The 18,543-nt window shown below is 37.4% G+C and overlaps 2 protein-coding genes across 2 annotated transcripts; both read left to right on the plus strand.

Annotated features, from left to right (window-relative positions):
• Positions 1-3,674: 3,674 nt before the first annotated feature.
• EV154DRAFT_575789 (uncharacterized protein) lies at positions 3,675-5,126 on the plus strand (the record flags this gene model as incomplete). Its single annotated transcript, XM_051606463.1, has 5 exons — positions 3,675-3,786; positions 4,080-4,195; positions 4,277-4,386; positions 4,465-4,505; positions 4,573-5,126. The coding sequence occupies 5 exons, from the start codon at positions 3,675-3,677 to the stop codon at positions 5,124-5,126; spliced, it is 933 nt and encodes a 310-aa protein (XP_051452940.1).
• A 6,161-nt stretch (positions 5,127-11,287) lies between these two features.
• EV154DRAFT_575791 (uncharacterized protein) lies at positions 11,288-11,997 on the plus strand (the record flags this gene model as incomplete). The annotated part of the gene is made up of 2 exons (XM_051606464.1): positions 11,288-11,583; positions 11,613-11,997. The coding sequence occupies 2 exons, from the start codon at positions 11,288-11,290 to the stop codon at positions 11,995-11,997; spliced, it is 681 nt and encodes a 226-aa protein (XP_051452941.1).
• Between the last annotated feature and the right edge of the window lie 6,546 nt (positions 11,998-18,543).

Raw genomic sequence — 18,543 nt, forward strand, 5'->3', positions numbered from 1 at the left:
ATTGTCCATGGCTGTCCGACAGCTCTTGCATCCCTACGAACATATACAAATGCCGAGCACCTTGCTTTTCCAGTTGTTCGGTTGGGAGGCTGCGCAACACTCTCTAATCCCTCACCAGTTCCAATATCCTCTTCATCTAGTTTTGCAATTAATTTATCGAATTATTTTATACGACCTTATCGCAGATTTTAATTTATATTACATTTACCCTTCTTTGCGGCACGATATTTGCCAAAATGTTTGCAAATCATCTTAATGTATGATTTGTCGCTTTTACAAGTCTCAAAGGGGATGTTGTTTGCTTTACTGAAAGACTGTATTTCCAGTTTTGCAGAGTCCTTGTTGACAAACGTTTTTCCCATGGGAAACTCGGCTTCGAAAGCAGCCTTCAATTCGATGACTCGTTCATTGATGAAAACAGTCTCGGCAAAAGAAGAGACATGTCGTGTGGCTTCGACACTAACGTCTTTCTCCTCAGGCTCAGTAAGACATTCCCAGTCGTAGTCATCAGTCGTTGCTTCCTCGGCAATAGCTTGCTCAGCGTTTTGTCTGTCAAAGGTCTCCTCGAAACTGTCTTTGGGTTCGTCGGCAGGGTTGATTACAGATAAAAGACTGTTAATTAACAATTGGCTTTCGCTCAAAGATTGTTGTGAATCGTTTGAATTCATTTCAAAAATAATAGTTTAAAAGGAAAAGAATGAAGCAAAAAAAAAGTGTGGTGCGCGAGAAAAAGTATGGTGCGCGAAAAAGTGTGGTGCGCCAGCGAAAAAAAGTATGGTGCACCAGCCAAAAAAAAGTATGGTCCGCCAGCGCTAGAAAATAATTCTATGTGCAAAAATTATTTTTGGTCCGACCCAGGATTTATTATTTGACCGGCACAGAAAAGTATGGTGCGCGAAATTTTTTTTTCAAGCAAAAAGTACGGTGCGCGTATAATTAGCCTTTTTTTAACAGTGTAATTTTTAAGCAGTGTTAAAAACAATTGGGGGTGCGGGGTTTTCCGCCGCAAGAGGGGAGGGGAGACCCCTTCACCCAAGAATACGGCCCATAATATTTATCATTAAATTGTTACCTTCTGATAAACAATAGTCCTTTTTTTTACACTGCTGTGTTTTTAAAGCATGATTTTTTTTATGGCGTAATATTTCTGAGCCGAGATACAAAATTAGAGGCTGGGAAAACACCTCCACTCAAGAATACGACCCATAATATTAAACATTAAACTGAAAAAAAGAGCTGATATAAAAATTGTTTAATTTGGAGAAAGTCATAATATAAAAAAGACTTTTACAAAAAAAGTCATGAAAAAAAAAATTGTCACTTTGGGGGTTTCGGGGTAGAGGTTACCCTTTGCCCTAGTATAACAACTAATAACATTAAGCATTATATTATCGAGGTTAGAGAAAAGTATATGAACACTTTTTCACAAACAATATGTCATTACTCGAGAACAGCTGAAAAATTGTTTGTTTTTGGTCGATGAATGGGTCGTGTTTGACATTAATATTTTGGATCATCAAGTCTTTAATTACGAAGTATAAACATTGCGCATACAATAGTTAATCAGATGTATAAACAATTAATACTTTTCCGTAGATCAACAATCTTGCCTGGGTCTAGGGATATCGTCTTTTTCCAAATATTTATACATGTATTGAGAAACAAAAAAGTTTTCTCCAGTGTCAAACTGGTAATAGGTAGGGTAGCTTAAGCTATAATGGTGCGTTGGTTTCATGATTAATTAATCTATGTTAAGTTTTTTATTTCAAAAACGGGTCTGCGGCAGCACCAGGCTTTTTCAAACCAAACCTCCGTTTCGATAAAATTTTTGACCTTCGCTGGGCTGCGATAAATTTTTGACCTGCACTATGGTCCGGTACGCTGCGCTTTGAAAAAGCCTCGTCCTTTTAAAAAAGGGTAGGAGTTACACGGTGGAATTTGTTTCTGGAGGGGACTGTACACTCTGGAGCTCTCAAGGATGGTTTTCACGTAATGGATATGATCAAACTCAATCAATCAAAAGACATGCATAAATATTTCATTAGATGCTTTCGGGACATATTACAAGTCTGTGATCAAGATGATAAAACGTTAGTGGAAGCATATTTGTCTAGTATGGGATCAGAATAGAATACAAGAATGCTGATTACTCCATCGTTTATTTTTGAACGAGTTAGGAGATTTGTACCCCCAGCCTGGTGAATTACAATTGGCTCTCAAGTTTCTGTTGGATAGTTACGTTCTGCTGAGGTGTAAAAATTCTGGTCATAGTGTGGTATTTGATAAAATTAATACACTTGAGAAAAAATCAGATAAAGTATATTTTTATTGCATGTAAAAGTAGACCAAAATAACTCGGCCGCAATGAAACAATTAATCCTTTTTATATTGCACAACTTTCATGGGTTATAATGATGAATCAACCATTTTGGTTTTGGAATAAATCTATATTTTGTTTCCAGCCTTGGGTTCATTGAATACTACTCGCCAGAGTAGATCCCAGTTAACGTTGTTCCATATCAGTGGATCGGAAGCACGAGTATTCTAATAATTCTTTAGTGTTACAAGACACCTATTTATCGGATCATGCAACGGTTAATGTAAAAAATGCATACTTGTTTGTCAAGTGTAACTGGCAACAGTACATAATAGTAGTAATTGATTATTTATTTATTATCCTTGTAATGAATAAAATATGGACCCAAATATAAAATGTCTTGTCGAGATTTGAATATTTGGTCGTAGAACATAGGTATCCATTTATTCCTACACTAATTCTTTATACTCTTTATCAGCAGTATAATTATATTAATATATATGTACGTAAATAAACCATTATATTAATAGCTGTTGTATTCTCTCTTTGGGTAGCGAACATTGCTGTGAGGCTAATGTGTCTACTAAAAAAATCAATCCGATTCTAGGAAACAAAGATCCTGTAAAGAGAGAATTAAACAAATCAAGACATCTACAAGGTTTTGTTGACAAAACTAACAATGACGTTTTGGCAATTTTGTTAGAATTGAGGGAGCCTTTGTACGACGCATCGATTATGCTCAGATTGTTGATTCTAAGTTTTGAATCACATTTTCTCATCCTGTAATGAGTTTGCTTTTCTTACCATTTCAAAAGAATTCTATCATTACTGTTGTTACATTTGAAGCTGTATCGACTAGCGTTTACCTCGCATCATCTGACATTTATGTGGAAAAGATGAGAAAACATGTTGTAATTATTCAACCTATAATTAAGCACCAAACTGCTGAGCAATTCGTCTTTTTTAAAAAATTCGTCATCCAGCAGATGTTCTTCCTCGGCATAATTATGAATTTCTTTTTAGCAGAACGCCAAGGTTTCTAATGGCCTCCCCAAAATACTTTGGTTTGAACGAAAATGAGACTCTTGGACAAATTAAACGTTGCTAGTTTTATTGGATGCAGCCAGTCCAACGTATAGCTAAAATCCAACAGATTGTTTCACCTGAATATGCCAAGACGTTTATTGCATAGACGTACAAATTCCAAAATACGAAAAACAATGCCTTGTTTCCTCAGAAGGCAAATCACATTCTTGAAACGTTCTCTGACACTGGAGCATGATTTCAGTGGTGGCTTGAAACGAGCGTGTCATCAATGATAAAAATGATCTTCGTACACACGAATCACATACATCGAATGGAATTGAATTGTGCCACCGAAATGTGTACAGGTTTATCACTAGAGAATCCAATTCAAGTCAAGCTTTGCGTGAAATTATTAAAGTATCATACATCTAAGGCGATGAAATGTTAGGCTATTACAATGATGGTGTTAAGCCAAACCATGGGTCCATAAAACGAAAACACTTCATAAAAGTTGATTAAGAGCTTTTATGAAGTTAGTGAAAGTAGAGCTCCGGATACCTTGAATGAAATCTACGGCACGCAAAGGTCTGTCTCCAAAAAAAAACATTGTTGAAACTGCGTCTGCTGTTAATCAAAGAACCAACTTTTCAATTTGTTTTTAATTGATAACGACAGTAAAATCAAAAACAAACACGACAATGAAATGGAAAAAAAAACATTGAGCCCTTCCTTGTAGATTACGACATCACTGACACTGATGAATACATCCAAGTAGGAAAAACTACAGTCGATTTGGAAGATACAATATTTACTGGAACGATGGAAAAAGAAGTGAAGGAAAAGGTGATCAATGTATGCATTGTTAATAATCCCAGTCAAGATAACATGGTCGGAGAATATTATGATGCGAATGACATTAATGACAACGAGTAGCTAAAGTCTGTCAAATCCGTAGATTCAGTGAAACTATCCGAAGGGCTTTATGCCGAAGGTTTCGTTTCTGAAAGCGAGGTTATTTCAATGAGAACACAAAGAAAGATCATGTAACTTCGTAATCCAGAACTTGAGGCAATTGTAAAGGACATGGCAGCAACGAAGAAAAACTAATCTAGTTAAACCAGTTCAAAACAAAACGTCTTTCTTGCGCTTTACAAACATGACGGTACCCTCAACGTCTCTTGAGAACCATAATCATGGCCCTTAAAAGACACAAACACGCTCTTTCTGAGATGTGGCTGCACAAGCCTTACCACCTGGAGCAAACCGAAACAATCCCAATTCAAAATCTCGAATTACCATCTCTCTTAGAGACACCATCTTCAAACCACTGACTGAACTTAGAGACCAGAAACCTGCCATTCATCGTAACAGTAGTTATAAACATGCTATGTTTTACTTTATTGCAAAAGAATTTTTAAACTTCATACCTGAATTTAAAATAGCACGTCATGCGCGTTTTTCTTTTGGTACATGTTTCGGTACTCATGCCACTGATGACGGTCAGGGCGAAATTATCGAAGTCATTTTGAATGACCAATCAGCTGTCGACATTTCAGTAAATAATCCTATTCTTATTGGGCACGACAGAAAGTTTCACGTCACTCTCGCTGTCCCTCAGGATAACATCATTTTGAAGGTCTATCTTTCAAAATTACCTTTCTTGCCAGTAGCCGATCGGCACACCACGTTGGTCGACAATTTTACTTGTTTCGGTAATGTGAGAGACGTCACCATTTATTGTCGTGAAACGTCGATGTCATCGTTTCACTCATCGGTGTTATAATATTTTACACAACCATTATGACTAACATTATGCAATGTGACAACAAGACTAACAATCCTTCACCATGACATTCAGACCGCAATAACTAGAAAACTCAATTACTATAAATATAACCAACTACTTCTTTTAATAAACACGAGGCTTTTTCAAACCAAACCTCCGTTTCGATAAAATTTTTGACCTTCGCTGGGCTGCGATAAATTTTTGACCTGCACTATTGTTCGGTACGCTGCGCTTTGAAAAAGCCTCGTGCTGCCGCAGGCCTGTTTTTGAAATAACAAACTTAACATATATTAATTAACCATGAAGCCCATGCACCATTATAACTTAAGCTACAATGCCTATTATTAGTTTGATACTGGAGAAAACTTTGATGTTTCTCAATATATGTATAAATGTCTGGAAAAAGACGATATCCCTAGACCCAGGCAGGAAAGTTGATCTACACAAAAAGTATTAATTGTTTATTTATCTGATTAGCTATTCTATGCGCAGTGTTTTTGCTTCATAATGAAAGACTTGATAATCCAAAATATTAATTTCAAAGGCGACCCCTTCATCGACCTAAAACAATTAATTTTCCAGTTGTTCTCGAATAATGACATATTGTTTGTGAAAAAGTGTTCATAGACTGTTTCTCTGAACTCGATAATATAATGCTTAATACTATTGGTTGTTATACTGGGCCGGAGGGTAACCTCCACCCCGAAAACCCCATAGTAACAATTTTATTTGCAATAATTTTTTCCGTAAAAGTCACTTTTATATTATGACTTTCTCAAAACAATCAGTTTTTATATATGATCTTTTTTTTTGGGTAAATCTTGATACACGGTCGATTTACACGGTTGATTTGAAGTACCGACCCAAAAATATTAAAAAGCATGACGTAGACATTAAAAAGTTCAAAAAGCGTGACGTAGAGATTCAAAAGTTCAAAAAGAGTGACGTTTCATATTTGAGAGATCGTGTACTGAGCGTGTATTTGAAAAATGTGGGGTAATGAACAAATTTGGCACTACTGCTTTCTCTTTGCTTTAATTTTAATGTTCTCTCAAACTAGAAATGTGCGTGACAGCATGCATGCTGAATTCAATCGTACATTTGCTGTAGATAAACACTTTGAGACAAGGGAAGAACTGAAGAATGCGATCAGTACTTTTGGAAAAAAATACAACGTACTCTTTTCCATTAAAGACTCTCATCCTGGTAAAGGTCAATATGCTTACATCTGTAAGCACGGTGGCTTTAAGCGTGATCTTGGAAAGAAAAATACGACACTTGTTGATGAGGTTACCGAAGAAATTATTGACCTTTCACAAAACGTTTCTTCCGTGCCTGAAACAAAAACAGTCTATCAAAAAAGTACCCAAAAGTTTCTTTGCCCTGCTTCGATTACTTTGTTTGGATTAACTGTAACCAAGAATAATATGATCCACAATCATCCAATTTCACAAGACGTTACCACATATGCCATTCATCGCAAGCAAAGCCCCGAAATTATGGCCAGAATTTATTCTCTTTTGGCCAGTGGACATAAAGACCCTGTCACCAGTGTCATGGATGTAAATATTCTTATTAATAACACAAAATATCTCATGTGCTCATTATATATACGTTATCAGACCTTAAAAGCTTTGAATGTGAACAATATAATCAAAAAAGATATCCAGAACATCCAATCTTTGTATTTGAACGACAATGGAGGAAAAGAGATGTATTCACTTATCACCGAGCTGGAAAATCTTGGGTACGTTATTCGTATCCAGGTCAAAGAAAACCAAGAAGTAAAGGGAATGTTTTTTATTCACGAAAAAGCAATTTCTGAAGCTAGACGCTGGCCCGAGGCTATAACAATTGACGCCACCTACAAGACGAATGCCCACAAAATGTCCCTCGTCAACATTGTTGGAACCAGCAACGCCTCCTCAGTCAAAGGAGGAAACCGTTTACAAACCTTTGCCGTTGCAGCCGCCTTTGTGAACAGCGAAACTGAGGATACTTACCAATGGATTTTGGAAGAATTAAGGGAAGCTGTTTGGCCGACTGAAACCAGTTTCAAGTTGCCCTCCGTTATTGTCACTCACAACGAACAAGCTTTACGCAATGCAATTGAGACAGTTTTTCCAGAAAGCCAGCATCTGCTTTGCTCATGGCATCTTTGGAATACGATGTCAACAAAGCTGGCTATTGGCAAGGTCACTTCGGTAGAATATAATTTGCGTGTCGCTGAAGCCGAAAGTGAATTTAAGGCTATGATGAATAGCTCGGATTTAACTTCGTTTCAAAAAGCAAGTGATCATTTTCAGCAGATCATCACAACTGTTGGATATTTTAAGGAAGATGGACAGATAGCGTTGTCTTATTTGAGAGACGTGTAAGTATTTGTAATTATACATGCTCTTAATTTATATATCAAAATTAATTTTGCTATTTTAGTTTGATGAAGGAGGACGAAATGAAACGATGGGCTGGATTATATGCCAACCAACATGTTCATATGGGAAATAGAACTTCTGGTAGAGCCGAAAGTTTCCATTCTGGATTGAAGAAAGCTTTGGGAAGCCAATCTGCTTCGAGGATGAGCTTGACAACCAAGCGCATGCATGCGTATTACGAAAAAAAGGTATGATCGATTTACAATTATTTGTCTTCGGAAACGTGTTAAAATAACATAATCCAACTTTTAATTTTTAGAGAGAAGATAGGTACAGAAGATTGGCAATAGAAAGAATAAGTATCAGCTCTGTTATTTTTGATGAAAGTCGTGAGTATCGCTTTAAAGATCTCGCCTTTAAAGTTGTCCGTTTCGCGATGGATAAGATAAGAACAAACCTTGTTGTTTCGCTGCAAGATTCGTTTCTGTCCAAAGGCAAGGACTGTAACTGCTGGGATCGTGTTAGATATAATCTACCATGCCCTTGTATTATCAGTAACAATCCCGGAGTGCTTCCGTTGTCGATTGTAGATGAACGTTCGAGATTTGAGCGTGATGAAGGTATTGTATAGAAGAAGAAAAGAAAGACACATGTTTGCAAATATAGATGGTTTTAATGATGTCTGCCTTTTAGATTACGAAGAGGCTAACGAAGGTAAAGCCATGGCCGAGAATGTTAGCGAGAAGAAAAACGGTAAGTTCTTTTTTTATCTTGCAGTTATGGGAAGTAAAATGAGGGGGGGGGGTATGATATACCTGTATATTGTTGTATTGCTATTTCGGTAAATATATTTAAATAAAACGAAATCCTTCATCAATTGTGATATATTATAAATGGTACACTACAATTGTTGTTGTGTTGCTTAAATGTATGTGATGATCATTATTGTTCGATATGTGTTTTTAAAAGTTTTATGAAATTATATCCTATAATATTGTGAGTAATTTAAGAAAATAGAAAACTAATAAAGTTATAATCCCAATTATTTAATAATAGACGAAGTGAATGTGGAAAACGAAGTCAAGGCCGAAGTTGCGAGTACAAATGCAGCAAAAGCAAGGTGTGATCTTGATAGAGAAGGTGAGTTAAACAGAAACAGTATTGCTGCATTAAAATTAAATAGATAAAACAAAAACAAAAATAGACGACGAAATTGTAGATACCACTATTCGGGTTCAGGAAGGTAATTTGTTCACAAATAAAAAGCTGGCAATCACAAATTCATATTTTTTATAAAACAAAAGTTGATGAGGATGAAAAAAGTGAAGAAGAGTGCTGCAATGAGGATGGAAAAAGTATGCCAGCTAAAAATGACACACCTTTGCCGTCCAAAGGTAATTTTAAATAAATTATTCCACAAGTAAAAAAATAGGAACGCTCAATATTTTATTGTTATAGAACGTACAGAAGAGGGACCAGAGAACAACAGAGAAAGGATGATTCTCCGTGTTGAGAAGCTTTTGCATGGTATGTTTACCAAAATAAACTCTTTGGGAACGCAACAAGAAGTAAGTGATACTATTAAAGTATTGGAAAAGGCCGATTTGGATATCAAAGAGCCAGTAATTAAAATGGACGAGCTGCAACCCCCATCTGTAAATACAAACAGAAAGGGACGCAAGTCGAAGCGTGGTATCAAAAGTAGCACCGAGAGACTGAAGATTGCGAAGGAGCTATTCGACGAACACCAGCTGAAGGAGATAAAAAAAAAGGAGAAAAAAGAAAAGGAAGAGGAAGAATTTGAAAGAAAAAGAAAAAAATTGTTTCTCGAAGAAAGAGAGGTAGCTCTTGAACAAAAGAAAAGAAAGTTGACCCTTTTTGTTTCTCAAGACCCCAACTATGCCAAAAGTGATGTGAAAATTGAAAAAGAAACATCGCATTATGATCGGTACGAGAAATGCAGATAAAAAACGTTATATATAAACTTACATGTAAACGATTGTTAGAGTCACTTCTTACCGTAATGCCAAAAAGGATGTAGCATTTAATTGGATTCATATCCAACCTAAAAATGTTATTGCTGCAATTCATGACGTCGGGGCTGATGGAAATTGTGGCTTTAGAGCTGTAGCATTAGAGGTATTTAACGACCAAAGTAAATGGATAAAGGTTAAACATCAAATGCTTGAAACCTACCTCAAATACCATGATACCTTGTATAAGCGAGTTGATGAAAAGGTAGTCGAATTGGAAAGAATCAAGATGGTCAAACGGTTGAACTCTACTAAATCACCATGTCTCAACCAAGAGGATCAGATATTGTGGTTTAGTACGTTCAGCTGTCCACAGGTTGTAGCCAATACATTCGAACGTCCGGTAATCCTCTTTTCCTATGTCAAATATCCGTTGAAAGAAACTGGAGAATTTAGAGAGAATCGTGAGGCACATGTTTTTTTTCCGTTGATCAACATGCCGCTTCAAAATGTTGATAAACCAATTACGCTCATTTACTCGTCGTCTCATTTCTACGTCGTCGAGTTCCATCGTACACCAACAGGACGTATAAAAAAATTTGAAAACCCTGTTGTAGATATGGATCATGATCGTTCAAGACGATCAAACGCTGATATCTGCAGCGAACAAGATTATGCAATCCTTTATTAAATGCTTCCTTAAACAATCTTTCTTAGTTCTTCAAAAAAAAAAAATTTACCCTCAATAAAAATTCGTATTACTTATATGTCTTGTTTATATTTTTTCTTAATTTCGTATCGTATTTTAAAGATTCTTTACTTTAACAGTTAATGTTTTTTAGCTTTAATCACTTCACACACACTATGTTTTTTTTACCTTATTATCTTCAATTCGTTGCATTAGAAAACTATGCCAAATTCAATTACAAATTGTTCATAATTTATTTAATTTGGGTACCTTTTTAACTAATCCATACGAAACACTTTGTTTGTTTGCAGAATTCAGAAAACTATTTTAATGCCAAAACTTTATTGTTTAAGCAAATACTGGAGCACACAACCAAAGAATGGCTCTTGTTGATACTGCTTATATGCAAAAACCTTTTTCCCAAATTTGTATCTTTTTTCCCTTTCCCCGCACTTTTCAAATACACGCTCAGTACACGATCTCTCAAATATGAAACGTCACTCTTTTTGAACTTTTGAATGTCTACGTCACGCTTTTTGAACTTTTTAATGTCTACGTCATGCTTTTTAATATTTTTGGGTCGGTACTTCAAATCGACCGTGTAAATCGACCGTGTATCAAGATTTACCCTTTTTTTTAGTCTAATGTTTAATATTATGGGTCGTATTCTTGGGAGGAGTGGTTTTCCTATCCTCTAATTTTGTATCTCGGCTCAGAAATATTACACCATAAAAAAATCATGCTCTAAAAACACAGCGCTGTAAAAAAAAAAGGAATATTGTTTTTCAGAAGGTGACAATTTAATGCTAAATAATATGGTCCGTATTCTTGGCGGGAGGGGGTCCCCCGCACCCCCTCAAAAAATTCGTAACTTTGTGACTGTTTTTTAAAATTCCTAATTCCTATTATTTTTATATATTAATTATCTTATTCTTATCTCAAAAAGTCTAGTTACAGTTTATTGCAACAAATATATTTCCTTTATATTTATTATATCTCTTAAACTCTAAGCCTCACTTCCGGCACTCTATTCGACTACCGACTTCATAACTATTTTATTATCTGGACGATGAGTTAAACACAGCTTTCTGTGGCAACTGTGCTATCTTCTTGGACTGATAAATGGGTCCAGCTAACCCCAAAGCCTGGGATGAGCTCATGTATAAAATCGATTTAGGTTACCAGTCCTTCTGTTTTGGGAAATGGGCTAAAATGGAGTCCCATTGTGTATATTGCAAGCAAATGGTATATACCCCTAAGGACTGCCAAGAAATACCAACTATTAGTAAAACGTGTTATCTATGTGATAGACGAGGGCATCTCGCTCGCCACTGTCCCCGATCTCAAGATAACTCTATTGCCTCTTCCAAAAAACGAGTTCGTAACGAAGAGGAACCTTTTAACCAAGTCTCAATTAGGTCTTAGTAACACCAACCCACACTATTAGGGCTGAAGATACCGATGAAACAACTGGCACCGAACCCAGTTCCACCGTCGATGAAGTAACCCACAAGAAGGCCCGTCATCATCGTACTTCCCAACCAATTACGTTGGTATCCGATAATGAATCTATGATGAACGTTTCAGAGGATGATGCGGATAGATTAAACGATGCCGAAGAGCTTTTCATGGTAACCAATCATGTATCAGCAATTGTTGAAAACCAAACTACCAACAAAGCCAGTAACCCGACGACGACTTTCTCTAAAGTTACCAGTTCTACTATCAGCAAAAACCTAGTCTCTCCTCGAGCTAATAAAGGTGTCGCTGCCGTAAAATATGACCCTTCCTCCTCTCAACCGACATCGTCCTTCCGGAAGACGTCTGCCTGATGAGGGGGCGGATTTAGGTATCCCCAACATTTTTATTTTAAAAAAAAACGAATCTATATTACTTTATGAATTTACATAATTCAAAATACTCAACCACCATTAATCCTCATCTTACTACAACAACAGAATCAGCATGTTTTTCTCTTCCTCCAATTGACCAAAATATATTCTTGGCCCACTCTTTCCTTTCAAGTACCATCAGGATTGCTACACTAAACTGTCGCAGTCTAGTCAAAATCAATGAACCCTCTCGTCGTCAAGACTTTATTAGTTTTCTGCCTAAACAAAACCCAACTCTAGATATCATTACGTTACAGGAAACACACGCTTCTACTACGGAACTGAAGTTAATTCTCGATAATCTATTACAAACTAAGCGAACAGTCTGGAGCAAGCATTGCGGCATTGTTTGTTTTAACCCCTCTTTGCAACTAACTCCTGAATTCATAACAATTGATCAACGGGTGATAAAGTGTAGTATTACTTAGGTGCTTCTCAAGAAAACGGGGCCGACAAAAGTTTGTCGAGAACTAATTTGGTTCAAAACTTTAATAAAGTTTATCCGAACAACTTTGACCCTTTTTGGTTAACGAAATACTGATTTCAATCCCAAATGCTAAACGAACCATAATTCATGCGTTTTGAGATAATACTATTGCTTCTTTTTTTCCTTTGCTTTAACACATTTTTATACTAAATATGAATAACAACAACTTGAATCTCGAAGAATTTTCTGATGACGAATTAGCTCTTTTAGCTCTTCAACTTTTAAGCGAAATGAATGCTATGGAAGTACATGCTGCAGCTGCCATAGCTGAGCAAACACGAAATATCAACTACCAGACTCAAGTCATTCGTAATTGCGCAATTGAATATAATGCGACAGTTCATGCCTTCGACCAATATATTTTTAATATAGACGACGACATGATACTCTTTCTCAACATGACCAACCCAACTCATTTGCAATGCAGAGTTAGATACCCTCGTTTGGAAAGCAACAAAGGGTTCTGGGACGTCTGTCACCCAAACCTCATTGATGACGAAGTTGATAGCTCACGACCAACAATGACGTTTAAGTATCATTATCGTATGTCTCGTAGAACGTTTTCTTGGTTAGTTCAACTGTTGTCTGAGCATCCAGCATTCCAGTTACTTGCTCATAACGCTACACCAGTATACCAGCAAGTAGCTTGTATTCTCTGGAGATTTGGAAGCTGCCATATGGGATACATGATGCAGAAAAGCTTTTTTGGTTTTGGTCAAGGATCCTATAACAACTTTACGAATAGGTTTCTTGATGCAATGACAGGCCTCACAAATACGATGATTGTTTGGCCCAAAACCCAGGCGGAAGTGGAGGAAACTGCCAGGGGATTTGAATATCCTAACGGTCCTGATCTAACAGCACCCGAAAACAAAAGCTGCCTGGTTGTATTGGTGTTGTTGACGGAAAGCTTATTCAAATCTATAAGCCCCGTCAGAACCCTGAGAGCTACAGGGATAGAAAAGGAAACATTTCCATTAACTTCCTTGCCGTTTGTGATAGCTCTCAACGATTCACATATGTTTACGCTGGTGAAACTGGTAAATATCACATTAAGTATGTTTGATCGATAATATGAAATCTAAAAATATTTTATTGGGGCGCACACACGATGCGAGAATGTTCAATCGAAGTGAGTTGAGAAGTTACTGTCGTAACCCCGATATTTATTTTAAGAATGACAGTTATATACTCGGAGGTAGTTGATATACATGAGATATTTATATGATTTGAACTAGTAATTTTTGTATACAGATTCTGGATTTATGTTGAGAAACAATTGTCTCATTCGTTATAAAGAACGAGATTTACGACAGGGTGATGCGGGTGTCCAGAAAGATCGGTCGAAGTACAACACCCTGCAATCAACAATGAGAACTGGAATCGAGAGATGTTTTGCACACTTGGTGAATCGATGGAGATTTCTCTTCAAGTATGTTTACGTTAAAGATCCTGTGAGGTGTGTAAAAGTTGTAAACGCTGCTTGTATTTTGCATAACATATGCAAGAATATATATGACGAGGACTTGTTTCACGATCATGTCTTTCGCATTCGAGGTACTGTGGTGAATCCCCAAAGTGATATTGTTTTGGAGCTTTCAACAAACTTAAGTGCACGCAATTTTGAGGAAATGGGGTCAGTAGTTGATGAGAGTGAAGATCAGGGACGTGGATACAACAAGAGAGAGGAACTTCTTAGGGATGCCAAAACGTATTCCTGTGAATTTTTTTAACTTTTTTTTTATTAAACAGAAAATATTAATTTCTATTTCTATTTCTAAAATGTTGATTTATAAGATCTAGCGTACTATCAAGTCTATTACTACTTCTTTCCAAGCTATCTCTGATGGAACTCGCAATTTGATTTGAGCGACGGATCTCCTCTAAAGCTTCTTGTGCGTTTCTTTCAAGCCTATCAGCACGACTATTGAACGCCTCAAAATATGTGTTCCTTTGGCTCATATTTTCTTCGTTAATCTGCTGAATAGTCTCAATAACTTGGTTATTTCTCACATCAGCATTGTTGGTGCGTTTTCTCGTGTTTCGGGTAGGTTCGACACCATCATTTTCCATCATTGCTTCATAGTTGCGTCGAGTGGGGCGACCAGCTGAATCCAGTACGGTATTGATTAAAAATTCTCTTTCTTCCTCAGTAACTGGTCCTGATGGTTCTGGCTCTTCGTCATTGTTTCCATCACTATTGTTGACTGTTAAGGTTTGCGAGCCAGATGAAAACGTTGCCAATGGCATTGTTTGTGGATCGCCCTCCAGACAATCCCACAAAAGCTTGTAGTGCTTGTACGCCGTATTTGGAGCAATCCCATTTCTTTCTGTGGCTTTAAACTCGTCGTATAAGTCCCTGAACTTTGTCTTCATATTTCTGAATTTTCTTTCCAAAGCTTCTCTTGATCTGGTAAGTGTAGATTGCTCATTGAATAATCTAGTTACAGCTTCCCAGATACGATTGTCTGTTTGCATCCTCCTTCCACTGTTTTGGTGACTAGCCATATTAGTTACTCGAAGAGCACACTTACAGTATTCAATAAGTCTTTGCTCCTCCGTTTCTGTCCAGTTGCGACTGCGTCGTGGTGCTGCTTGTTGTTGGTTTCCAGATGAGCTGACATTATTGGATACAACGGTCGTATCTAACTCTTCATCTTGAGAGATCTCATCTTGCGTGGGTTGCATTGGGCGCTGTTCATTGTTAAGCAAATCAGCAATGTTCATACTGCGAATACGGTTATAGATAGTATCCGCAGTTTGGTTATCAGCGTCAGTTTCGTTGTCAGCGTCGACCATGGTTGTACGGTACTGATTATTGCTAACATTGTTAATTTGAAAGTTCTGGTAAGGATTATAATTAGACATGGTTTTAGTTTCGTTCAAAAAAATAAAGATAAAGAGGAATAAATGCAACTAAGAATTTGACATTGATTTACATCATCAAGTATAAAATCTGAGGTTATGTTGTAATTTTAGTTTGTGAAAACTAGACTTTATTTGTAAATAGTGTAACCGGAGAAGTCTTGTCCATGGCATTTTCCCTCGACAAAAAGTTGCCGCTGCTCTCGCTAAAAAAGGCAACTGCTAACCATTTTTGGTAAATGTCTCGACAAACTTTTGTCGGCCCCGTTTGCTGGAGAAGCACCTTATTCTCAACGTACCTTTGATCTTATCACTATTGTTACCATTGATGCTCCGGCACAACTCGCTGAACGTCAACATTTTTTTCTCGCGTTATCGATATGTCAATAATTTATACCAGAGAAGATACTCCCTCCGTTAGCTTATCTAGTAATTCTCCAACTTTAACCTCTCAAACGATCATCACTGGGGATTTCAATTAGAACCTGCGCGATGTCTTCACCTCTTTGACTGGACAACAGGCTTTAAGTAATCACCAATTTCGCTGGAATCAAGTGCTTCGATCCGATTTTCTGAGCTGCCTAGACTTGCCTACCATATGACCCACATTTCAAAGAGGTCAACAAATGTCAACCATAGACTACATATATTCGACTTCGGATTTATACTCTGATAAGATTAAATCCAATGTAGAATTTATATCACCTGCATGGACTGACCACGCTGTATTGACGTTTACTTTTAAGTGTCTTTCTACACATTCAGGAAAAGGACTTTGAAGAGCCAATCCGGCCTTAGTTCCGAATCCCAGAATTTTGGATTCCATGCATCAAGAGATTGATAACATTTGTTCAGCGTTTCGTCACGATCTTAGCCTCCAGTTTCGATGGGATGTATTAAAGATAAGGTTAAAACAGTTGGTCGTAAAACTGGCCGACATCATGCTAATTGGCGTAAAAACATTTAGATGTGTTACAGTTAAAACGATCTTCGATCCGCAATAATTCACCATTGACTAGAGCTGCCCTACAATTCAGACGTTCCAAAGTGGAAGCGAAAATTTAGGGACTACAAGAAGAAATGTCTACCAATGACTCTTTACGAGCGCATAAATTTTGGGGGGAAACAGGTAAATCTTCGCCTTCTTTTCTGAAACGCTCTATTACTAGTCGCCTTACCAAAAGTTTCATTCTGGAATTATTACATCCAATTACATCAGTATCCTGTACAACTCCAGAAGCTCTCATTGATGCAGCTAACTCATTCTATCAAAGTTTATACACTACAGATAACACCAACTAAACCGCAATTGATCAGCTAGCTGAGACTATACACACTAGTTCCGTACTTGACGAAGGTCAAAGTGCGCATCTCTTAACTGAATTTTTTAAAGATAATTACTGGAAGCTGCTAAACGAACTCCTCCACAAAGTAGCCCTGGTATAGATGGCATTCCATATCTAATCCTATTTCATTTATTACATAACGCTGCTGCATAATGGGTGGCTATGCAGGTTTACAATGATGCTCTATTCAAAAGTATTTTTCCTCCCAGTTGGCACAAGACGTGTACGATCCTCCTTCCTAAAAAAGGTGATCTCACCAATTTCAGTAACCATCGACCAATCAGCCTTATCAACACAGATGCCAAGCTCTTTACTCGTATGCTCAATTCCCGGTTAATGATGTACATGAATGACATGATCAGTTCACAATAGATGGGATTTATGCCTAGTCGATTCATTGGTGAAAATGGCAAAACCTTACAAGCCGTTATGTCTATAGCCGAATATAACTCGTCGAACGCAATTGGACTATTGCTAGATCAAGAAAGGATTATGACCGAATCCATCCTACATATCTAGCTCGAATGATAAACAGATTTGGGATACCCCACCCGATAATATCATCACTGTGCACATTATTTTTTAACACACAAATTCACATCAATATTAATGGCCACCTCCCTATACCAGTCCTACAACGACGAGGTCTGAGACAAGGCAATCCTATTTCACCTCTGTTGTTTAAGATAGACTTTGATCCCTTCCTTCGCTCGGTGCAACAAGCAACAAATTTCCAAGGCTTCTGTTTCCCATCATTAGTGTCCGAACCTTCTCCTGAACCGTTAAAAGTCATGGCTTATGCAGACGACACTCTTGAGTTTCTCGAGTCTCACCAGGATTTTGATTGCTTAGAACAACCTATTCACCAGTATTCCCTCGCATCTAACGCAAAACTAAATTTCGCTAAAACCCAGGCGTTCTCATTGTGAGGTAAATCAAGTCATTACTGGAAGGCGTATTTATTTTCACGGGAGACACCCATTAGTTCATGGCATGATCGACATTCCCCTGACGCACTGACTTATCTTGACTATCCAGTATACGTTACTGCTTCTCAGAAAAATCTAGCGATTGATACACTAATACAAAAGATACAACGAGGATGTCAAATACACTCTGAACGTAATTTATCAATTAAAGGCCTAACAGTTGTCCTCAATACCCTCCTCCTATCCAAATTATGGCACGTGCTACGTAAAGTTCCTCTGACAAAAGGTCAAATTGATCGTTTACGTGGAATCTGTAGTACTTTTCTCAATGCATCTCGCTTTCCAAGAATAGCATACCGAAATTTTGCTCCTCACAAAACGAAAGGCGGTGTTGGTATTTTGGATCCTCTAGTTCAACAACTTAAGCTACACTGGCGTTGGTTAGCTGATTTGATTATTGCTCCCACAGTGCTACAACAGCCTGAACATCTTCATCGATCTTTTCTACACACAAGTGTTCCATATCTCAAATATGGTCTCTCTCTCATCGCATCAGGAGATACAGTACATCCTCTTACATCTGGCCACTTCTATTATCAACAAAAAGACGGGGTTTGGTCAGTTAACAACTAATTTGTTTACAATTCTCTTTTCTCTAACGGATTCTTTACCTAATTATGATATTAGCCAGTCTAAATTGTCGTTGGCTACGTTCCTTCAATTGGATCTAGCTTCAATTGTTGTTCCAGCTTCTAGCACTCCTATCATTCCGGCCTCTGAGTCAATCATGTCTGTGGTGTTCCCCCGTAACAGCGCCAGTATGTCTATGACCTTGGTACGCGATTTCTTTGTTGTGGAT

Source organism: Mucor mucedo (genome assembly GCF_025094135.1).
Source record: "Mucor mucedo strain NRRL 3635 chromosome Unknown EV154scaffold_128, whole genome shotgun sequence".
NCBI classification, from domain to species: domain Eukaryota; kingdom Fungi; phylum Mucoromycota; class Mucoromycetes; order Mucorales; family Mucoraceae; genus Mucor; species Mucor mucedo.